A 24,927-nucleotide genomic window follows, 5' to 3' on the forward strand; every position below is an offset into this window, starting at 1 on the left:
TAGAGATCAACATAGATTGCAAGGAACTCATAAGCATCATAAATAATGATCACCCTTCCTACACTAACATGCTTCTTGATTGCAGGGATCTGCTGCGCAGGCTGGGGAGCCCCCCAATCCACCACTCGTTTAGGGAGACTAATAGGGTGGCAGATGCACTAGCAAGGGAAGGATAAAAAACAGTCCAAGATAACTCCTTTTTGTGCTTGGTTGTTCCTCCGGTGTTTGTCTCAGAAGCGCTGGAAACAGACAATGAAGGAACATTTTTGTTAGATTACAAAAGCCAATATTAGCTCCTAATGTATGTAATAGCTACAATGCTGCTGAATCCTCCCTTACGTTACTAAGCGAGCGTACTGCTCTGCCCATCTCATGTAATGATGCATATTAAATTGTTAATATAAGTATCTTGAGTTAATACCTCAGATGGTCACTCAACTATGCACTTTTCTCTCAGAAAGTTACTCAACTATGCACTTTTCTCTCAGAAAGTCACTCAACTTTCAATTTTCACTCAAAAGTCACTCAACTATGCACTTCTTTCTCAGAAAGCCACTCAACTTTGAATTTTAACTCAAAAGTCACTCAACTATCCACTCTTTCCTCAGAAAGTCACTCAATCTATTTAATTGTTTTTTAATTACAACTTGTTGATATTGATTGTTTATATAACAAATCAAAATTTTAAAAAATAAAAACTATCATTTAAACCATTTAGTGATCCACCACCTAACCCGACCCATTAAAAAATATAATATGACCCATTTTATTTTGCCTTTAATCCTAAATTTAAACAATTAATATCAGTAAATTTTAATTAAAAAATTTAATTAAGGATTAGTTTAAATGATAAATTTTTGCCTGTTACGTTAGGATTAGTTTAATATCAGCAAATTTTAATTAAAAATTTTAATTAAGGATTAGTTTAAATGATAGATTTTTGCCTGTTACGTTGCTGATTTGTTTAAATTGATCTCGTTTAATATCAGTAAATTCCTTAATTTTACTTAGACTTGTCAGAATGTTTAAATTTAGGATTAAAGGCAAAATAAAATGGGTCATATTATTATTTTTAATGGATCGGGTTAGGTGGGTGGATCACTAAATGGTTTAAATGATTATTTTTATTTTTAAAATTTTGATTTGTTATATAAACAATTAATATCAGCAAATTTTAATTAAAAAAACAATTAAATAGATTGAGTGACTTCCTGAAGAAAGAGTGGATAATTGAGTGACTTTTGAGTTAAAATTCAAAGTTGAGTGACTTTCTGAGAAAGAAGTGCATAGTTGAGTGACTTTTGAGTGAAAATTAAAAGTTGAGTGACTTTCTGAGAGAAGAGTGCATAGTTGAGTGACCATCTGAGATATTAACTCTAAGTATCTTGCTTTTACCAAAAAAAAAAAAAAAAACTTTAACAAAATTAGGTTCTCCATCAATCCTGAATTTTAGTAAGTAAATCTTACGATTGTTTTTGTACAATTCAAACTTTCAAAACTGACTGTACAAGAGTTCAATATTTACACAAATGAAGTTAATCAATTTCTTTTGAAATTTAAACTTCTAGAGTTTGGCCTCAATTAGTATTTCAATATTTTAATTAAATGCATGTGAGACTAATACATTAATCTTTCTAAATTCTAATTCATAAACTAAGATTATTCATACTATATTACAATAATATCAATTATAATAAAATCTTGTCTTCCAACACAAGATTCACGTTCCAACGTATATTACGAGTCTACCAATTTTAGTGACTTCCAAATATGAATTTAAGAGTGAGGTTGGACGTGTGGTCCTCCATTTATATCACTTACAAATACAAATTGAAGGAAGTCCATTTCATGTAGTTTACTATCACATGAAAGTTAAACTACTTTTTCCCAACTCGCACGGCAATTTCCTTCTCTTCTTTGAGAGAAGGAATTACGAGTGTCGGGGGCATAACTATCTTTAATATAAATATTCTGTTTTTCCTTCGGATAGTATAGACATATCAATTTCAATACAAAATTTGAGGTGAACTCTTTGAAAACTAAAGAAAAAAAAAGAAATTAAGAGAAAACTGGACTATAATTACTAAAATGTCAAAAAATTAGAATTCCTTTGAAAAGTTGCTAGTCAAAAATCGAACCTAGGTAAGATCACCAAATGTCCATCCATAATCATACCGTATTTTGTTGAATTTTGGATGAGATCAGCCAAGAAACTTAGATTTCAAAGTAGGGAGTAGTTGAAGTCTCCCTTCTGCAGTGACTGCAACATTGATTGTAGAGATTGATGGTTAATGTAGAATAACGTTTTAAGATATTTACTCGACAAATTATCTCAGATCGATAATGACTAGTAGAAATAAACAATATTAGTAAATGCCGTGTCCCAAAGGCATGTCAATTGTCAAGTAGTAGTAATTAACACAATTTAATTCATGAGTGTGAAACAACACCTGAAGTCTAAAATCTAACTATTGTGGATGATATATAGGCCACACAACTTAAACTTAGGCATCAAGGCATAGTAAATGGGAACTATTTTCTTCCTACTAATTTTCCTACTGTCTTTCTACTATTGTATACCCAAGATCATTTCCACTACAACAAATGTAATCACGACAAATCAGTCAATTGCAGATGGTGAAACTGTTGTTTCATCAGGTGGAACCTTTGAGCTGGGATTTTTCAGCCCCAATGATTCTACAAAGCGATACATTGGGATATGGTACAAACAAATTCTTCCTCATATGCAAACAGTTGTATGGGTTGCAAACAGAGAGAAACCACTCACCAATACATCTTCAGTCGTTTTGAAGGTTAACAAGTGGGGAATACTTGCTCTTCTCAATGGCAAGAATGAAATGATATGGTCCACGAACACCTCAAGATCAGTCCAAAATCCAGTTGCAGTGCTTTTAGATTCTGGTAATCTTGTTGTCAAAGATGCAAATGATGACAATCCAGAAAATTTCCTCTGGCAGAGCTTCCATTTTCCAACTGATACGCACTTGCCTGAAATGAAGCTTGGCAAGAATTTTAGAACTGGCCATGAGGTTTACCTTTCAGCATGGAAGAACGATAATGATCCAGCTGCAGGTGAATTCACACGTCACATTGATCCTACTGGATATCCACAAGCCCTCATCAAAAGTGGCACAAGTGTAGCGGCTCGTATAGGGCCATGGAATGGTTTACGATGGAGTGGATCACCCATACCACTACTAGAATGCTGCTTTTTTCAATTTATTTTCAATGAGGAGGAGGTTTACTATAGCTTTTCACTCATTAACAGCTTGGACTTAACAAGACTAGTCCTGACTAGCAATGGTTATATACAACATTTAAAGTGGGTGGATTGGACAAAGAGATGGCATATTTACTACAATTTACCAGCGGATTATTGTGATACACATAGCCTATGTGGTGCCTATGGGAGCTGTGATATAGATGATACACCGGTTTGTGGATGTTTGGAAAAGTTTGTAGCTAGATATCCACAACAATGGGAAAAGGGAGATTGGTCTGAAGGGTGTGTTCGGAGGACACCCTTAAATTGCAAAAAGGAACATGTATTTATAAAATATTCTGGAATCAAATTGCCAAATACTAAGTACTCTCAGTATAATAAAACCATGACACTCAAAGGGTGTAGGCAAGTATGCTCCAGGAACTGTTCTTGCACAGCTTATTCAAGTCTAGATATAAGCAACGGAGACAAAGGTTGCTTGTTTTGGTTCGGGGAATTGATTGACATCCGAAAGCTGTCTGAAAGAGGGCAAGACATTTACATCAAGATGGATTCTTCAGAGCGAGGTAATAACTTGTTTAAGAAATTTCCCATGATGTGTTTCTTACACTTAGTGGCCTATCTCGATTTACCATGGCTGATTTAAGAAATTTATTGCAGAATCTGAGGCAGGTTCAAAAAGAAATAAGGCAATGATACTCACACTCATGAGTTTCTCATTGTTGATGGCAATGATTCTGCTAAGCCTGATTTTTTTGTTGCACAAACGGAAAAAGAAGAAGAAACTGCTACTCAAAGAAGATTTTGCGCTGCAAATGTTCCAATTGTCGACATTAACAAGAGCCACAAATAACTTTTCGCTCAACAACAAGATTGGAGAAGGTGGATTTGGAGCTGTTTACAAGGTATATAGATCAAATTTGTTTGTAAAGTAACTAGTTTATGCTCAAGGTTAGAGTGTTGGAGAAGATTTTAATTTTGCAATGTTCTCGTCTTTGTAAAATCTCTGCTTTGCTATTATACATTTTGTAAAGAAATGAACCTTGCGTAACTCAACCCCAAAAGCGAGCATTGCCCAAACCATATAAAGAGTCCAAATTCTCCTCATCCCACCAACGTGGGACTCAAAGACCCCGTCTCACACTGGACATCTAGAGAACAATTAATATGGGGGCCCAACATCGGTAAACCATAAATTGGGATGGGCTTAGCTCTAAAACCATGTAATGAAATGAACCTTGGGCTTAACTCAACTCAAATGCTAGCTTATGAGGGGAGGATTGCCCAAGATCATATAAGGAGTCCAAATTCTCCTCATCCCACTGATGTGGGACTCTAACACATTTGCCATTTCTAGGGATTGCTGGAAGAGGGGCAAGAAATTGCCGTGAAGAGACTGTCAAGGACTTCCATGCAAGGAATTGATGAGTACAAGAATGAAGTTATCTATATTGCCAAGCTTCAACATCGAAATCTTGTGAGACTTCTGGGCTGCTGCATCCAAGGGGATGAAAAGATGTTGATCTATGAATACATGCCAAACAGAAGCCTGGATTCGTACATATTTGGTTTGGATTTCTAACCTACTACACAAGATAAAATGAGTAATACTTTGATCTATTAGTCATAACCTGAAAGAAACTGCTAACGAGAAAACTTATTTTGTAGATCAAACAAAGAAAAAATTACTTGATTGGCCAAAGCGTTTCCACATCATCAATGGAATTGCTCGTGGCTTATTATATCTCCATCAAGATTCTCGACTACGAATTATTCACAGAGACCTTAAAGCAAGCAATGTTTTGCTAGATATAGAAATGAATCCAAAGATATCAGACTTTGGCATGGCCAAAAGTGTTACAGGAAATGAGATGGGAGCAAAAACACACAATGTAGTTGGGACATAGTAAGAATCTCTAATATTATACAATGTACTCTCATATGACATCTTGCTTTAATTCTCAGGGTGTTATTTTGTTGGCACAGTGGTTACATGTCCCCAGAATATGCAATAGATGGGATCTTCTCGGTAAAATCAGATGTATTTAGCTTTGGCGTCTTGTTGTTAGAGATTGTGAGTTGCAAGAGAAATAGAGGGTTTGTCCATCAAGATCACAACCTTAACCTTCTCGGTCATGTAAGCACTGTATAACCTTTATTACACACACAACTCATTCTTTTCTTTACAGTAATGGAATTTGTCATGATTCATAACATCTAAACTCAAACAGGCATGGAAGCTTTACAAAGAAGATAAGTCTTTGGAACTAGTTGATGAGCAGCTGGCTGATTCTTGCAATATTTCTCAAGCTTTGAGGTCAATCCAAGTGGGTTTATTATGCGTGCAACAACATCCAGATGATAGACCAAGCATGTTTTCTGTGGTTCAGATGTTGGCTAATGAGAGTCTACTTCCAAAAGCAAAAGAACCGGGATTTTTCATAGAACGAGACGTATTTGGTGAAGAGAAATCAGGATCACAGACAGGAAGTTCAAAAAATGATGTCACAATCACATTGTTAGATCCTCGGTAGAGTGTGACAAAGTAACTCTTTTTAGTGGCGGAGACATGATTTGGGGGTTCAAAATATAAAATAGTAAACAAGCAAAAAACAATTGATGATAAACGGAGGGGCTAACCTTAATCCACTACATTTTAGCTCGCCTTGTCATGCCTTGCTCCATTGAGCCATTCTAAAAAATTCTTATGCTTTTTTTCTCTTTTCACTTTGCAGTGTTTAGACCTTTTTTTTCTTTCATCTGAATTAGTGCAACTCATTTTGATGTCAATAAACTGCATTCACCCCAAAAAGTAGTGAGTGCATTCTTTTACGTCACATAAATTGTCATATTGCATTATACCCCTAGTAAAATCATATAAAATTCTCAACAAAATCAATTTTTGAGAAAGAATCATATTTTCTTAGAATAAACTATTTCAATAACCAAATGTTGACCATTCAAAACCCAGCATAACGTGAGGCCAAAAGACTTTTCACTAACTCTGCTAAAATGAAGCAATATATTTTGAACCATTTCAAAACCCAGAGAAGTCCTTAAAGGGTGAGACCACTCTAATCAGAGATAAAAATATGTAATGATACCTCAAATGAACTGCGCATTTTCCACTAGCGAAAGACACCTGCTCTCTAATTTCTATTCTTTGTTATTTGTATCGAACTTATATGTTCCAAAGGCGAAAGTCATTCTTCTGATTCAATAGAGCGATAACTACACTACCCTCTCGAGTTATTTCATTTTTTTTTTTAATGAAAATTGGAATCAATCAGAAAGAAACTTTGATATACCAACTATAAATTATTATTATTTTTGTAAAGAACAAATAAGAAAAGCCAGAATGAAATCAGATTCGTTTCTTCTTAAATAAAGTTTAATCTATAAGTGAATGCCAATTAACTCAAACGAGTACACAGGTAATGTAGAATCACTCCACCAACAATTTTCCCCAAATATCAAAATCATGAAAGTAGCAGCAAAGAACTGAAGAAGTATACCAAAATATGGAGCCCTAGCGTTACAACGGAGCGGCGACTGCCGGAGATGGAGTCTGGAAAGCGCCATTAATTTGTGGCTTAAAGCTTCGTCCCTGTGACGAAAACAGAGCAACAGTGAAAAACATTATATTTATTTATATATAAAATATGAAAAAGAAACGGAAAAGCTAAAAAAAAAAATGTCCCTTAATTTAATAGTCCAAAAATGTACCATTAATAATTTGATCCAAAAATAAATATAAAATTTTCATTTCGGTAATTTTAACAAAAAAGATCATACTCCCTCTGTTTACAAAAGAATCACCTCATTTCCTTTTTAATTTGTTTAAAAAAAGAAGAATGACTCTTTTATTTTTTGATAATAATTTAATTTTAATTTTACACATGACATATCTAAGGCTACAAGATCAAAAAATATTTTGATATATTTGACGTAATTTTAATTTAGAACTACAAAATTAAAAAGTTTTTTATTTGCTTAAATTTTGTGTCAAATCATATTAAGTCATTCTTTTTTATATAGAAGAAGAATATATTGATGGGTGATCTAGGTGAAATATAAAAAAAATCAGTAAATTTTGAGTAATAAAATAAAGTTGATTAGTTTTTTAAGTGAACTATCCTGATTTCTACGTTGTTCAGTGACACCATATAAGATATTATCTCCGACTTTATTAAGACTTAGGCCCGTATGTCGCTCACTCGCTTGTATTCTCCCCAAAAGTCAGGTCTTTTTGGAATGGACATAGACTTCTTATACTAATTAATTGCGCAGAAAATGACATATCATATTAACATCACAATCATGAAATTTCTATCTTGTTTTCTTCCTAAATGGTCCATTTTTTTTTAATTAAATGTTGCCGTTGTCCAGACGCTGTTTTTAAAAAATGAAAATTTACATCTTTTTTCTTCTTTTTCTTTCAGAGCCTGTTAAGTGTGAAAAACTATAAATATTCAAAAACGTGCTACGGAATTTCAACACTGCAACATCACATTAAGTGAAATTTGTCTCTAAAGACAAAATCATAGTCAATCAATAGGCGACCAAAGACTTAGGCAACATCAATAATGGACGCTAGCTAGTTTCTTGTATTGTCTTTCTACTCTTCTTTTTCCAAAATGGGAACGGAGTTTCTCAATTCCAATTTTTTATGTAAAATTTGTTTAAGAGCCTTACAAACTTCAACTGCCCTTCTACAACCGCCATTGTTAACGACTATTCAAACAGAATAAATATGGTGCCATGTCCCAAAGGATCATATGGAATAAATGCAAATTTCATAAATGTATAGCTGATCAAACACTTAGACCTCAAGGCATATCTATGGAAACTTGTTTCTTCCTACTTTTTCTGTTGACTTTCTGCTCTTCTATACGCAATAATTTTTCTACAAACTTAATCACTACAAATCAATCCATCATAGATGGTGAAACTATTGTTTCAAACGGTGGAACCTTTGAGCTGGGATTTTTCAGCTCCAGCGGTTCCTCAAATCGATATATTGGGATATGGTACAAGCAAATTCTTTCTCATGTACAAACAGTTGTATGGGTTGCAAACAGAGATAAACCACTCACCACTACATCTTCAGTCGTTTTGAAGGTCACCAAGCCGGGAATACTTACTCTTCTTAACGACAAGAATGAAACTATATGGTCCACTAACACCTCAAGATCAGTCCAGAATCCAGTTGCAGTGCTTTTAGATTCTGGTAATCTTGTTGTAAAAGATGCAAATGTTGACAATCTAGAAGATTTCCTCTGGGAGAGTTTCAATTTTCCAACGGATACGCACTTGCCTGGTATGAAGCTAGGCAAGAATTTTAGAATTGGACATGAGGTTTACCTTTCAGCATGGAAGGAAGATAATGATCCCGCTCCAGGTGAATTCACTCGTACCATCGATCCTACTGGATATCCACAGTTACTCACCAAACGTGGCCCAAGTGTATCAGCTCGTATAGGACCATGGAATGGTTTACGATGGAGTGGGTCCCCTATACCTCTACTAGAATGCTGCCATTTCCAATTTGGTTTCAATGAGGAGGAGGTTTACTATAGCTATACACTCATTAACAGTTCGACTATAACAAGACTAGTCCTGACTAGCAGCGGTTATATACAACGTTTGACGTGGGTGGATCGGACAAAGAGATGGCATATTTACTACAATTTACCAGCGGATAATTGTGATACACATAGCTTATGTGGTGCCTATGGGAGCTGTGACATAGATAATACTCCGGTTTGTGGATGTCTGGAAAAGTTTGTAGCTAAATATCCACAACAATGGGAAAGGGGAGATTGGTTAGAAGGGTGCGTACGGAAGACACCTCTAGACTGCAACAAGGAACATGTGTTCATAAAATATTCTGGAATCAAGTTGCCGGATACTAAGCACTCTCATTACTATAAAACAATGACACTCGAAGACTGTAGGAAGGTATGCTTCAGGAACTGCTCTTGCACAGCTTATTCAAGTCTAGATATAAGCAACGGAGACAAAGGCTGCTTACTATGGTTTGGGGAATTGATTGACATCAGAAGGCTGTCTGAAAGAGGACAAGACATTTACATCAGGATGGATTCTTCAGAGCAAGGTAAGAACTTGTTTAAGAAATTTCCTTGATGTGTTTCTTACACTTAGTTTTTCAACACATAGAGATGGTATTATGCAAAGTTAGTGGCCTATGTCGATTTGCAGTAGCTGACTTAAGAAATTGATTGTAGAATCTGAGGCAGGTTCAAAAAGAAAGAAGGCAAAGATACTCACATTGAGTTTCTCATTGTTGATGGCAATGATTCTGCTTAGCCTGATTTTGTTGTTGTACAAACGGAAAAAGAAGAAGAAACTGCAACACAAAGAAGATTTTGAGCTGCCACTGTTCCAATTGTCAACCATAACAAGAGCCACAGATAACTTTTCACTCAATAACAAGATTGGAGAGGGTGGATTTGGACCTGTTTACAAGGTACACAATGCAAATTTGTTGGTAAAGTAACTAGTTTATGCTCAAGATAAGAATGTTACAGATAATTTTCATTCTGCAATATTCTCGTCTTTGCAAAATCTATGTTCTGCTATTATACATTTTCAATTTCTAGGGAGTGCTGGAAGAGGGACAAGAAATTGCTGTGAAGAGACTGTCAAGGACTTCCATGCAAGGACTTGATGAATACAAGAATGAAGTTATCTACATCGCCAAGCTTCAGCATCGAAATCTTGTGAGACTTCTAGGCTGCTGCATCCAAGGGGAAGAAAAGATGTTGATTTATGAATACATGCCTAACAAAAGCCTGGATTCATACATATTTGGTATGGATTTCTAACCTACTACACAAGCTAAAATGAGTAATACTTTGATCTATTAGTCAAAACATTAAAGAAACTGCTGACAAGAAAGCTTATTTTAATTTGTAGATAAAACAAAGAGCAAATTACTTGATTGGCCAGAGCGTTTCAACATCATAAATGGAATTGCTCGCGGCTTATTATATCTTCATCAAGATTCTCGACTACGAATTATCCATAGAGACCTTAAAGCAAGCAATGTTTTGCTAGATACAGATATGAATCCTAAAATATCAGACTTTGGCATGGCTAGAAGTGTTGCAGGAAATGAGATGGGAGCAAAAACACGCAATGTGGTTGGGACACAGTAAGGATCTCTAATATCATATAATGTACTCTCATATGACATTTTTCTTCTTTAATTCTTTTGGTGTTGTTTTGTTGGCACAGTGGGTACATGTCCCCAGAATATGCAGTAGATGGGATCTTCTCGGTAAAATCAGATGTTTTTAGTTTTGGTGTCTTGTTGTTAGAGATTGTGAGTTGCAAGAGAAATAGAGGATTTGTCCATCAAGATCACAACCTTAACCTTCTCGGTCATGTAAGCACTGTATAACCTTCTCGGTCATTCTTTTCTTTACAATAATAGAATTTGTCATTATTCATAATATCTAAACTCAAACAGGCATGGAAGCTTTACAAAGAAGATATGTCCTTGGAACTAATTGATGAGCAACTAAACAATTCTTTCCATATATCTCAAGCTTTGAGGTTAATCCATGTGGGTTTATTATGCGTGCAACAAAATCCAGCTGATAGACCAAACATGTCTTCTGTGGTTCATATGTTGGCTAATGAGAGTCTACTGCCAAAAGCAAAAGAACCGGGATTTTTCACAGAACGAAACATATTTGATAAAGAAAAATCAGGATCGCAGACAAGAAGTTCGAAAAATGAAGTCACAATCACATTGTTAGATCCTCGGTAGAGTGTAAACAAGAAAACTATTTTGACTTGTGTGCACATGAATAGTAATTTTATAAATAGCATAGAAATTTGATTCTTGACTAATATAACAACATCTATATTAAACAGCAATTTGGATTTCTCTACATGAAGATGTTATCTACTATATCTGGGTATGTTGTTGTTGTTTTAGTTGTAAGATGTTATCTACTTATGGATGAAAACTTCTTCTATTTATTTCTTACTACCACTGTTGTTGTTTTTTGGTTGTAAGATGTTATTTACTTATGGATGAAAACTTCTTCTATTTGTTTCTATTGTTAGTAGTGGAATTCGCGCATTGCAACTCCACATTTTAGTTAAAGTATATCTAGAAAATGGTACAAAGTTGTCATCGATGTTCTTTAAATTAAAAGTAATTATTTTTGCATTCGAGAGACATACAACTAAATTTTAATTTATATCTTAGAAAGATATGTGAACTGTAATACCAGAAAAAGTACAATTTTCTGGTTAAAGCAAACAGAATCATCATTAGCATTCACCCTTGTTCATGTTAGCAGACACTGGAAAAATAGAAAAGAGTAATCAAGACCATATTGGAGAGGTTGTTTTCGATAGGCCCTCAACTCAAAAAAGATGAAAAAGACGAAAATAGCAACAAGCAGGAACAACAATGAGAAAACTACTTCAACCCACTACACCTATTCTGGTTCTGAATACTAAACCAGAATTGTTCAGGACTTCCACACTTGTGGCATACCTGTTGTTCTCGACTAACGACCCTTGCTCAACATTTCCTGAAACATTCTGGTCGTCAGTTCCTCAGAGTCAAGATCACGTGCTTCAGTAATTGCTTCAACTTTACTTTCCCATGAATTAGGCAGTACTCTAAAAAACTTCCTTACAGCTTTGCCACTTGGTAGCTACTCCCCAAGTGAGTCCATTTCGTCGATAATAGATGTAAACCTGCTATGCATCTCCTGAATAGTTTCACCATCTTTCATCCTAAATAGTTCATACTTTCTGTTCAGATAGTCTATCTTACATTTTTTCATTTGACTCATACCCTCGTGAGCAGTTTGTAGAGTGTCCCAAATTTCTTTAGCAGTAGAGCAAGACGAGATCCTATTGTATTCATCAGGACCAAGGCCACAAATCAAAATGTTTTTAGCCTTGGCATTGTTCTGTAGCGCAATTTTGTTTTCTGGAGTTAGTTCAAGTCTTCCTTTAGGAAGAACTGTTCCATCAGCTCCAAGCTTTGTGGGGATGATTGGACCATCCATCACAACATTCCACAAATCATAATTCTCTGCGATTATAAAGTCCATCATCCTATTCTTCCACCATCCGTAGTACTTCCCATTGAAGAATGGAGGCCGAGTTAGCGAAGCTCCTTCCTGAAATATGGGTGGGGCAGCCATTGATATCCGCTCTTATACCAATTAAAAAAACTAATTCAACCGACTACACCTATTAACACAGCAAACAGCAAAACAGAATCAATAAGACACAAAATTATCTTGGAAAACGAAAAACCAAATAGGATTCAGATTACAAATTAGCAATCTAAGGACTCTTAAAGTATCGTGATCTAACAATTCTCCAAAAAGTTAAACTCCCTATGTAACTACTGCAATTTATAATGCTAACCTTGACACCAACTTGAATCTGCTCGAATCACAATATGCTCCTTGTTGCTTTTTTGCCGTTAACTATGCGGCTGAAGATCTCCTTTTGCCGCTTATATACTTGAGATTTCGAGCCCTAACTTACAGCTGTTTGTTTCCTTGAGGAAGACGGACTCCTAAGAGAGTCATACCAACTAGAAACGGGGAAATACAATTTTCAGAGGTATTGCTATCAAATTTTCAATTAATATTACCTTTTTTTTCTAATCCCAAAATAATATGTAAAATATATAATAATAATAATAATATATAAACAAAAAAATAATAATAACAGTTTTATTAATTTGTCAAACCTTTAATTTTTCAAAACAAGTGTTATATTTTTTCTCTTTGAGATAACTGTTTTTGGTCTCCCAATAACGACGTCAAACAGACTCTAATACTACTAATCCCGGAATGAAAAAGCAAAACAATACTATTTACTAATCTTCTATTCTAATCTTTGAACCTTCTTGCTCTCCTATCAAGGTTCATATCCTCATAATACTTTTTCAGTCTACTTTTACCTCTGCTCAAGCCCTCTATTGCCAACCTCTAACATCTCCTTAGTCCTTACCAGCGGCTCAACAGAATGTCATTGTGGAACAATTATAAGTAAATTGAAAATTGCATTACCTGTTTCTAATAGCAAATGAGGTCTTGAATATTGCATGGTGGAGTACTTCATCAATTTGACACTAAAAGGTACAAACTTTGGCTTGCCCTTGAGTAGTGGCTTATAAACACTTTGGTATTTACCAAACTTTTAAATAAGCTAATAGTGTTCTTGTAAATTCTCAAGAGGTGATGATATATCTCTCATTATATGTACTCATGTTCAATTTTTTTTTTAATTGAACTTTGGAGAGTAGATTAAAATTTCAAAAAAAACTGTAGTATTCATATTAGATTCTTACACACACCCAGAGTGGATACGTATCTGTAAGTATAACAAAACCATGTAACATACGCAACAATGGCAATTTGTAACTAATACTCAAGTGCCTGTAAAACTGTCGTACAATAGACCCGTGTGGTCCAATTCTGACCTGAATCCATGAATGTCGAGAGCTTAGTGCTCCAGGCTGTCTTTTTTTAATTCAAGAGTTAGGTAAATTCTTTCCTAATATGATACAACTCATAAAATGTTCTCCTCTGTTATTCAAGCTTCTAGACATTTAAAGATCTACAAGAATATGAAATTTAATTTACCGGGGATCTAACTGTGTAATAGTGATTTCGTTTTTCGAATACATGCTTGTAGAATATTCAGAATCAGGGAATTTGCTTTCTGTGTAAAAACCAGGTTCCTTAGCTTCAGGCAAAATGGCATCATTAGCCAACATCACAACCACTTCAGACATGTCTGGCCTGTCTTCTGGACTATGTTGTACACATAATAGAGCGACATGAATTATCCGTAGTAATTCAGTAAAATAACATGAATCTGTAATATGCACATCAATCAGCTCCAATGGTCTACCTTCTTTATAAAGTTTCCAAACCTGCTAATAACAGATCAGTACAAGCAAGTGAAGCGTGTTTAATAGATTTAAGTTATATACACCGACACTTAGTAAGACTTTTTACACTATCAGTTTAGTTACACTATCACTTGTAATTACCTTACGAGTGGTCTGAAATCTGAATATGTAAGTACTTTTTAACATACAAAACTTACATGTCCGAGAAGGTTGATACTGTGACTTTCATGGAAAAATCCTCTGTTTCTTCGACCACTGATTATCTCTAGAACCAACACGCCAAAGCTAAATACATCTGATTTTATCGAGAAAACACCATGTATTAGATACTCTGGGGACATGTAGCCACTGCATCACATATCAAACAGAAAATAGTGTTACACAGATGATACTATATGAGTAGTACATGAGATAAATGCTAAAAGGTCGTAGTGTGAAATCACTTACTGTGTCCCAACCACATGATGTGTATTAGCACCCGTCTCATTCCCTATCACACTTCTAGCTATGCCAAAATCCGAGATCTTGGGGTTCATGTCAGCGTCTAGCAAAATGTTACTAGCTTTGAGGTCTCTATGGATAATTCTTAGCCGAGAATCTTGATGGAGATACAAAAGTCCTCTAGCAATTCCATTGATGATGTTGAAGCGCTTAGGCCAGTCGAGTATCGAGCTCTTGTCTTCATCTGTTAACAGATCTTCCAACAATTAGTATAGTAACTGATGCTCTAACTGCTTTTAGTATGTTAAACAGAATCTACTTCCATTTGAAATTAACAACCTTTTCCAAAATCATGGTGAAAGCTGCAAGCTCAATGCTATACTATGAGCAGTACTTGAGGTTTTATGTGTTAAGCAAGAGTAAGCATACCAAATATGATGAAATCAAGACTTCTATTGGGCATGTATTCGTAGACCAGAATTTTCTCTTCTCCTTCAACGCAGCAACCTATAAGCTTCACAAGGTTTCGATGCTGAAGTTTGGCAATACAATTAACTTCATTCTTGAACTCGTTGACTCCTTGCGAGGAAGATTTTGAGAGCCTCTTCATAGCTACTTCTTGTCCTCCCTCCAGGATTCCCTACAATATCATAACATACAGCTGACTCATATTGAAGCTAAGGATGTCTTGACAGTGATAATTCAAAGTGTTACTTATCTGTTTACTGTCAATTATAGTACATATAATAAACCTACAAGTTATGCTACCTTGTAAACAGATCCAAATCCACCTTCTCCGAGCATGTTCTTGTCTGAGAAATTAGAGGTCGCTTTAGTTACTGTTGATAGGGAAAACAGTGGAAGTTCTAGATCATCTTTCAGAATCATCTTCCTCTTCTTCTTCCTCGTCTTTATCAAAATATACAGCCATATGATCAGGCCAATGACAGACACTCCGCTCAACAGTGATAAACTCAGCACAAGTGCTTTCATTTTCTTCTTCGAGCCTAAAAAAAATGGAGGGTAAAATAAACTAAATATATGCTATGTGAACTTTTTAACAAATAGATAAGCAAAACACAACTAAAGCTAATAATTGTGAAGTTTACTTCATTCAGCTAATGCTTCATATTTATCAAATAGTAATGAATTTGTTGCATAAATTTTACCTAACTCTGAGTTAGCTATCCTAATGTAAATGTCCTGTCCTCCAGGTAATTCTCGAATGTCAATTAAGTCGCCATACCAAAGCAAACAGCCACTCCCACCATTGCGTATATCAAGATTTGAGTAAGCCATACAAGAACAATTCTTTAGGCAAACTTTCTCGCATTCTCGGAGTGTCATTCTCGCATCAAACCGTGAATACTGTGTATCAGGTAGCTTTATATCAGAGTACTTGAGAAATCCATCTCCATTCTGGCAATTAAGGGGTGTCCTTCTAACACATCCACCGGACCACTTTGTCACTGACCAATTTTTCTGATCTTTAGGCACAAACTTGTCTAAGCAACGACAAACAGGAGAAAATATGATGTTGCAACTACCATAGGCACCACATGCTCCATAATTTTCACAGGCATCTGCTGGTGAAGCCAGGTAAACATGCCATTCCTTTATCTTCTCATCCCACGTCCAACGCTTAAGCATACCATGACTGTTCAAGGTTAATTTCGATAAAACAGATTTATCCACGAGCGCGTAACTGTAAATTGCTTTCTTTTCATCAAAATCCAGCTTAAATGTATAAATAGTATTTTTTGTCAATCCTGGTACACCACTCCAGCGGAGTCCATTCCATGGTCCGCCACTGAACACCTTAACTTTACCTTTCCTCATGACATTCTGAGGATATCCAGTAGGATCACAATGATACGTATATTTCCCTGGAGCCGGATCATATTCATTCTTCCATGAGGACAGGTAAAATTCCTGTCCAGTCACAAAGTTCTTACCAAGTTTCATGCCTGGTAAGAGCGTATTAGTAGGATAATCAAAACTCTGCCACAGGAAGTTCTCAGGCTTAGTATCATTTGCATCTCTTATGATAAGATTCCCTGAATTCAACAACTGCGCAATTGGATTCTTCACAGCCAAAGGTCTCAACGAATTAGTAGACCATATGCTCGTATTAGCAGAAGTAACAAGAGCAAGTCGTCCTGGATCAACGATTTTCAGCATAACACCTGATGTATTGTTGAGTGGAGTTTCTCTATTGGCAACCCATACAACAGACTTATCAGGCACGTTGTCGTGCTTGTACCATATTCCAACATACCAATTATTCGCGAAACTACCTGGGGAAAAAAATCCCAATTCAAAGCTTTCATCACATGAAACAATGGTCTTACCCTCTATTAGAAAGTCAGTTGTAGTGATGGTATCTTTTGCACTAGAAATTGAGCATACAAAACCACATAACAATATGTGCAACATAAGCAGAAAATTTTTCATTTGCTTTCTGCTGGTTGATACCATTCCAATTTCCATAGTGAATGATCCATTTTTTGTCAACATAATAACAAGCTAATTAAGGTGCCAAAATCAAGATCCGTGCAAAACTTTCCATTTGCTTTATCACATGCTACCATATCCAAAATTTAAAAAAAAGTAGTGGTATCATAAATATATACACAAAAAGACGGCTGGGAAAATGACTCTGGTTTCTCTTTAACATATATAAGAAGTGTTTCAAACTACTTTAATTTGTTTTGTTGACCTTTTAATTTCTCAGATGATCACTCAATCGATAGAAGAAAATTGACTATTTGAGATAATAAACATTAGTCGAGTGGATATCAACCCCAATTTTTTCCAACTGAATATGGCATTTGACATCTTTTCCCTTTTTTGTAAAAACACCTACTGCAAAGTGCACACAAGGAAATTGTGGAGGTTGGTTTAATTAACCCAGTGCTTGTTTATTTCTGGGCTTGGATCTTAACAAACGTTTTGCAAAAAATATTTGAATTCACATAAAAATAAGTGCCACAAATGCTAAACGAGGCAGCCTTGTTCACTCAAAACTATTGTGGTTAGTCTTGCTCACTCAATATAGAGGAAAAATTGTTTTTTTGTTAAACATTAAAGTTAGTAGTAATAAATTTAGTTGATAAATAAATTTGATTAAAAAAATAATGAATTTGATGAATATAAATGATAAAGTAGGAATTGATTTAAAGTAATAATAAATTTTATGTTGATGAGAATAATAAATTTAAAAAGTAAAGATATGATTATAATTTTTATTTACATGTGAAATAAATGACTCGTAGATATAAATGTGGGGTTGTTATAATAAAATATAAACTCGTGGGCCAATTTTTATATTTAAAAAATCACAAATCATGATATGAAATTTCCAAATAAGGATTTTTAGAGAATATGAGATTCATATCTTGAGATGTAACTAGCGTAAAATCACATATCTCAATGTTGATTTCATCTTACGATTTTATTTCATGATGTGATATTGCATGGCCTAACGCCTACTTGTGCAAATAAAAAAGAGTAAATTTTAGGTTTAAAAAACATAAAAATCATATTTGTATGTTATAGCTACAATTTGCATAATTTCTATGCTACAGTAAGCAAAAAAGTAGGTTGAGGTTACGAAGTCACTTAGTCGAACTAGAGAACTATAAAGAAACGAGTAGTGCGGGATAGGCTAATCACCAGACTGCTCTGGAATAGGTTAATCGCTGGAGACAAGAATGAGTGAATCTAGTTTTGAGAGCATGCCTTACTCTAATAGGGGGCGTAGAGTGGTCTCTGGTATGAGAAGTTATGGGAAAGAGTATATTACAGGATTTCTAATTCGTGAATTTATAATGATCGTCGTGTTCTGCATGCTGGATCTTCTACTATTTTATGTTCTTCCCGAAAGTGTGCTAATCCCTATGTTGTGCGGAGCTGAGTATCTTCTATTCGCTGGGATAAAGCGCCTACTCAAGTGAATGGGGGGTTCAGTCCAGGAGGCTAGTCTGGACTCGCTGTGTCATTCTAAAAGATGCGAAATAGCTTTTTAGCAGCTATAACACGAGTATAAAAACGTACCCACTAGAAATTGGGTTTAGTCTAAAAATCCATTCACATCGATAAGGGGCAGGGAACCAATAAGAAGCATTTCCGGGCCTATCAAACAAACTATAGGTTTCCCTTTCCGTGCGATAGGGGATAAAATACGTTTTCATCGACATCTTTCTTTTTTATTTAGCTGCGTTTACGGGAAGCTGGGTACCGGGCGTATACTCGACGCATGGCGCCTCCTAGGAGACACTGAAATCGGTATTTCCTCGTTTTTCACTCACCGAAAAAGCAATGCGATTTCTAAGAAAATTCTCCATATCCATAATAATAGTATGGAGAATGGCAGGATTAGAAGTCTAGCAAAGTAAGCTAGAAGATGACCAATCTCCCCATCATGACAAAGCAAAGCTTTCGAACTCTCCCTCAAACTACTAACAATCGAGCGTACATTGAACTATCTTCCATCAAGACTGAATGAGCCCGGTCTCACTGAACTGGGTCAAAGAACTACCTTCCAGGAGCTACCTCTTTACTTAGATCGTTCGTTTCCCAATTCAAACTCGGATCAGTTGGCAAGTGGATTCCGTGCCTGGGTACGAAACTCTAAACGAAAATCGGCCTTACTCAACAAGCACCTTTCTTAGTAAGGTTGCGCAGCTAATCAGTAAACGACTTCTCCGTCACTTGTTCTTATTCTTAAACCTTTCGCGGACTTGGCTTGGTGTCGGGAATGGAAGAACAGCAAGAAACAGGGCTAATCGTTGGTTTTGTCGATCCTTCGTGCGAGAAAGGTGCTGCGTCGGGGCCTCCTCAAGGTCATTCGGAACCACTTTAAGGCTGTTTATTGACGTTCTCAACCCATGAACAATATGAGCTCGAAGTTTCCTTCGTAACTCCCGAAACTTCTTCCACCGCCTTATTTTTAACGGGAAACGCAGTTATTACCGCCTCTTCTCATTAAGGAATAACGACTTGGATGCGAACATTTCACAGTGAGAAAAACTCTGAGTTTGACGTTGAATAGCCATAGTGAGTTCATCACCAGTGGCATAAGCAGATGAGGCATATGGGGTGGGGAGAAAGGAAGTTGTGCTAAATGAACGAGTTGTCCTAAATGCCCCTTGTTAGCTGTCGCAGGAAGTGGCGAGGGCTCAGGAAGTGAAGCAAACTCGACCAAAGGAAAAGTCTGTTCCTGCTTCGTTTTCGGTTCCCGATTCAATCTTCACATTTCCTGAATGAAGAAAGAGAGTGAAAGAGAATATAGTGAGAAAAGCGCCTTTCGTGATTCAAGTAGTAAGCTCGGATTCATGATTAAGAAAGAAATCTTCCAAGCGCGGCTTTAGCTGAATCTATTATAGGGTAGGCTTTTTGGATAGATTGCCTTACGGCGATAAAGGCCCACATATTTTGAATCTCGGCTCCCCTCAAGGAAAAAGCTCCATAGCAAATTTTATGTTTGCTATGGAGCATCATATTTGTATAAATCGCAGGCAACATCTCGTTTTGTAAAAGAGCGCAGCGATTGTATATGTATATCGGTTAGATTATTGTATATATGTAATTATTATGTATATGTATCAATAATTGTGTTTGTATATCTGTATAAAATTTGAATTTGTATACAATTGAATCAAAATAAAACATTTGTACATAAAATTTCTCTCTCTCTCGCTTTATACAACACAAATTATACATTGTAATTTGTATAATTTGTCTTTGTATAAAGCGAGAAAGAGAGAAAGGCAAAAGAGAACTGGTAGGGGAAAATCTGTATTTATACATACAATTTTCTCTCGCTTTATACAAACAGTAACACAATTTATATAGTTGTGTTTGTATAAAGTGAGAGAGGTGAGGAAGAGTGGCAACGAGATCTGAGAGAGTGGCGAGCGAAATTTCTGAGGAGAGAGGCTGACAAAGTGTTTGTTACGAATTAGAATTAAATGAAATTGTAATTATAGTATTTAATTTGAAATAATAATTTACTATTTTATATGTTTTTTTGAATTAAAAAAAAAAAAAGGAAAGACAGACGGGTTGAAGTTGAACAGATAGCCGACTTTAGGGCCCTACTTAAGCCATGTCCTAGTTTCATAAAAAAATTGCAAGTCTAACAACTTTGACTTTCGACTGAAATAGGGTAACTTCACGCACATGTGACTGAATTTTAGGTATTTATGACTTGTCCAATTTTCAATTTACACGGAGAAATGCACTATACTAAAAATGATTTTTAATGGTAATAATTTAATTATCGTTAAATATGTATTTTTAGTGGTAATAGTTTGTTTTTGTATATATTCCTAAAACTTTTAGCGACATTAAATTCAATGACAATAAACTAATGCCAATAAAAAAAAAATTAGCACTCTTTATTAATATATTTATTTATTGTCATTAAATAATATTTTTGTTATAGTGATGTGACATCGAAAACTTATTCCACCAAATATTAGGAGATTTTCGAAGAATTGAAACTTTAGTTTATAAATCAGTAATCTCTTAAACAAAATAGTGAAGCAATAACATGCGCAGATGACCTTTATAATTACAGACCTTTCTCAGCCCCCTTAAAAAATAATATAGATGAAATATATATATTTTATCATAGTATTTATATTAAGTAGTTTATAGTTTTTAATGGATTAGAGAAATGACTAGATACAGGACCCGTGTGGGCCCAGTATATATATTTTTTTATTTTAATTTATGTCATATTATGGAATTTGAGAAGTTATTGAATTTTTTATATGATTTTAAAAATATTTTAAATTGTTAGCTATTGTGATTTATAGTACTTTTTTTTACATAATTTTGAAAATAATATTTATTACTCTCTTTGTTCCAATTTATGTGGCACATGCAGAATTTCAAAAATTAACCATTTTTTATATGTCTCTTTAATATATTAAGTCATTAATTATTGTATTTTATAGTTCATTTTGAACTTAATTTTTAAATAATACTCCCTCCGTCCCATATTATATGTCGCCCCTTTCTAAATATAGTTGGACCACAATATATGTCATTTTATAAAATTTATGCATAAATTACCATTTTTTGCCCATTATATCCTTGATAAATTAATTAATTAATCTTGAAAATGTATTTACTTTGACTAGCCTAGGAAATCTACAAGTAATTAATTTCATTGGGAGAGTACTTCATTCATTTAATTAACTATTTTCTTTATTCACTACTTATTCTATAAAATCTGACTTTGAAAAAAAATATCAACAAACAAAGTAAAAATAAAAGATGAAAAAAAATTCAAAAATAATCTTGAAAGTTGAAGCTTCAACAAATTTTATCAAAGAAGATGACATTTCAAAAAGTTCAAAGGAAAATTTAGATCAATTTGAAGTTAATGGAATTTGAATATTTTGTGATGTTGTCCTGTTTGCTTTAAGAATTTATATATTAAAATGTAAATAAACATTTTACACAAAATATATAGGAAAATTGAGATGGGAAAAACTTGATTTTTTAAATTTTTTGGATCAATTGGTGAAAAAATTTGGCACCAAAAATAAACTCTAAAATTTAAATAGTCATCCAATTGCATTTATATTTTTGAAATCTAACATTTCATCATTTATTACAAAGTTGTCATAAGCAAACATTAAATAAGGGCATAAGGGTAAAATTACCTTATTTCTTAATGCAAGTGCAAATGGAAAAGGTGACATATAATATGGGACGGAGGGAGTATATGTTATTTCTCATGTCCCAATTTATGTGGCATTAATTGATAGATTTTTTGGAGTCGAGCTATATTTTTTGTTAATTATTGTAATTTATAGTTTATTTTTCATCAATTTCAAACAATATATGTTTATCATCTAATCCATTTATGTGGTACCAATAGAATTTAGAGAGTCAATTAAATTTTTTATATAACTTTTAAATATTTAAGCTGTTAATTATTGTAATGTATAGTATTACTTATATTATTTTTAAATATATTTAAATATTATACGTTACTTTTTTTATCCTAATTTATATGACATTGATAGATTTAAAGTGTCAAATAATTGTTAATTATCGTAATATAATATGTAGTGCTTTTATGTAGTTTTTACTATTTTTAAGCATACTAAATTGTTAATTATTTTAATATATAGTACTACTTTATTTTTATTTTTAAAATATGTAATCAACGAAAAATAGTGAGACATGATAATTAAAATAAAGAAATACACAATAGTATTGGTCAGCCGACATGATAAAGTTGGTGGGGCCCACTTAAATTAATTAAAGAGTACAACTTTTTGATGGATATATGTGTCATTATGGAGATGTGGGCTGGTTTTTTTGTCTAAAGAAGAAAAGGTGCAATTATAAAGCATTGGCATACAAAAATTTTAAGGAGCAAAAGCTAGTAAATACCAAAAATACCCTTGTCACTGAAATTAAAACAGAAATAAAAAAGATGTTGGCAAGGTTTGGACCCCAGATCTATCAAGCCTAAACCAGTAAGCCAAGCAGCTGAATATGAAAATAAGCACATAGCTGAAGCAGACATGTTGACCCTCAGCTGTGTGCTTATTGACACTTATAAGTAGTAGATATGGAATGAGTGGTTAATACAGGGTAAAACAGAAAAAATAAATTATCTTCCTTTGATATGCTAAACTAAAATGGATAAAGTAAAAGTGAAAATTTATTTTTAAATACTGGATAAGTAAAAGTGAATGGAGAGAGTAATCATTATTTTCTCTGAACTTACATCTTGAAAAAGAATAAGACCTCATTTGTTTTTATTAAGATTAAAACATCTAACTATGAATAAACATTTAATTGGTTAAAATGTTTGGTCTCTAGATCTGAATATTGAATGATTAAGATTAATAATTTTCTAACATCTTAATGTGCATAAGTTATTTATCTGAAACATAACAAATACACAATTCAAATAAAATATAATTAAATATTGAAAAAATATAAATTTTATTTAATAAAAAAAGAAAGAAATATTTATATTCATTAGCGATGGTAAAGATGGTTTGTAGTGGTAATGATAGTAAAGGACTAGTGTTAGTGGATAGTAATGGTGGTGGTGATGAGAGTTGTGATGATGGGGTGGGTTGGTGTTGTAGTATCTGGCGCGATGATGGCGGTTGATATTGTTATCTCCTGTATTCAGGTTAGTCAAAAATACAGAAACAGAAAAAGATGAAATAGACAGAATGAATTTTAATCCGAGTCCACAGAAATCACTGTGTTTCCTTAAGAAATTTAATCCCCTCACTGTACCCGAGGTTGCAGATTAATTTCTCTCAAGATAAAACGGATTAACCTGTTAAAGAAGTAGCGGTACCTCAAACTTCAATAACTTCAGCGAACGCAAGAACAGCAACAAGAGCACACACAGACTCAGTCGATCGACAATTTTATTTATGAGAGAAAATGTATGTAGAGAGGAAATTTTTTTCAGTGTTCGAAAAAACGAAAAAGACCTCTTATTTATAGCCATTTGCAGCAAGGAACGCGTCTGTTCAGAAAAATCTGTTCAGACCCATTTTTTCCAGAACATTGTGTCCTTTGGAAAAAGTAACGATTTTTCGGAAGGAAAATCGTTTGGAAGAGTAACTACTTTTCGGAAAGTAACAACTTTTCGGTTAATCTACCGTTACACATGAATTTCAAATAAATTCAGTTGCGCCAAATTAATTATGTTAGTTAACTAACATTCTGAATTAATTTATAAGAGAAAGGAAATGATTTAACAAGATTGATTAAATAAATTTTGTCCAAAAATATTATCAATCAATCACATCATTTGCCAAAGCCAAAGCCGAGGTCGAGCGAGCGACGACGACGGCGCGAGGGGCACCTTCTTCTTAACCCTTTAAGAACTAAAGGAAGTGTTTCCTAATATAAGGACAACAATTTCCTCTCTTCTACCGATATGGTAAAAATGACTATTCATTTGCACTTTTGCAATGACTTTTCATTTTCCCTCCAAAATTGGTTCCCCCATTTTCATTGGTTCTTCCACTTTCCATTTTCTCTTTTTATTTCCCATTCACACCTTGCTAAACCCAACAATCCCCCACATGAATGGGGAATGGCTATTGTTAAAACATATGCATGAAAAACTTGTGTGTCTCGTAAGTAAGGGTTAATCGCATCTGGATAAGTAGGTTTCCCTTTAAACTTTCCGTAGTGAACATATATCGGATATACTCGGTCAATCGGTAGATTTGATATCTTTGAACAGTCGAGCTTTGGTGTATACCTAGACAACATAAGTCACACAATCAACCCTTGAACTATTTTT

General features: G+C 34.4%; 3 protein-coding genes across 4 annotated transcripts; 2 read left to right on the forward strand and 1 right to left on the reverse strand.

Annotated features, from left to right (window-relative positions):
- The first annotated feature begins 2,461 nt into the window (after positions 1–2,461).
- LOC102604444 (G-type lectin S-receptor-like serine/threonine-protein kinase At4g27290) lies at positions 2,462–5,910 on the forward strand. 2 transcript variants are annotated; one of them, XM_006356759.2, is made up of 7 exons: positions 2,546–2,722; positions 2,803–3,810; positions 3,905–4,149; positions 4,602–4,812; positions 4,913–5,150; positions 5,231–5,381; positions 5,476–5,910. In XM_006356759.2, the coding sequence occupies exons 1-7, from the start codon at positions 2,635–2,637 to the stop codon at positions 5,776–5,778; spliced, it is 2,244 nt and encodes a 747-aa protein (XP_006356821.1). In that variant the 5' UTR covers positions 2,546–2,634; the 3' UTR covers positions 5,779–5,910. The 2 variants fall into 2 exon arrangements, with proteins under 2 accessions (XP_006356820.1, XP_006356821.1); XM_006356758.2 differs by having other exon boundaries at positions 2,462–3,810.
- Positions 5,911–7,828: 1,918 nt separating this feature from the next.
- LOC102604102 (G-type lectin S-receptor-like serine/threonine-protein kinase At4g27290) lies at positions 7,829–11,283 on the forward strand. Its single transcript, XM_006356757.2, has 6 exons — positions 7,829–9,362; positions 9,493–9,734; positions 9,868–10,078; positions 10,184–10,421; positions 10,505–10,655; positions 10,740–11,283. The coding sequence occupies exons 1-6, from the start codon at positions 8,006–8,008 to the stop codon at positions 11,040–11,042; spliced, it is 2,502 nt and encodes an 833-aa protein (XP_006356819.1). The 5' UTR covers positions 7,829–8,005; the 3' UTR covers positions 11,043–11,283.
- Positions 11,284–13,747: 2,464 nt separating this feature from the next.
- Positions 13,748–17,098, reverse strand: LOC102592151 (G-type lectin S-receptor-like serine/threonine-protein kinase At4g27290). Its single transcript, XM_015313117.1, has 6 exons — positions 15,785–17,098; positions 15,384–15,622; positions 15,045–15,255; positions 14,622–14,859; positions 14,372–14,522; positions 13,748–14,195 (listed from the first exon to the last, which is right to left on the reverse strand). Exons 1-6 carry the CDS (start codon positions 17,091–17,093, stop codon positions 13,899–13,901), a joined length of 2,445 nt encoding a protein of 814 aa, XP_015168603.1. The 5' UTR covers positions 17,094–17,098; the 3' UTR covers positions 13,748–13,898.
- Between the last annotated feature and the right edge of the window lie 7,829 nt (positions 17,099–24,927).

This window comes from Solanum tuberosum, unplaced genomic scaffold (assembly GCF_000226075.1).
Source record: "Solanum tuberosum cultivar DM 1-3 516 R44 unplaced genomic scaffold, SolTub_3.0 scf00226, whole genome shotgun sequence".
In the NCBI taxonomy this organism is placed as follows: Eukaryota; Viridiplantae; Streptophyta; class Magnoliopsida; order Solanales; family Solanaceae; genus Solanum; species Solanum tuberosum.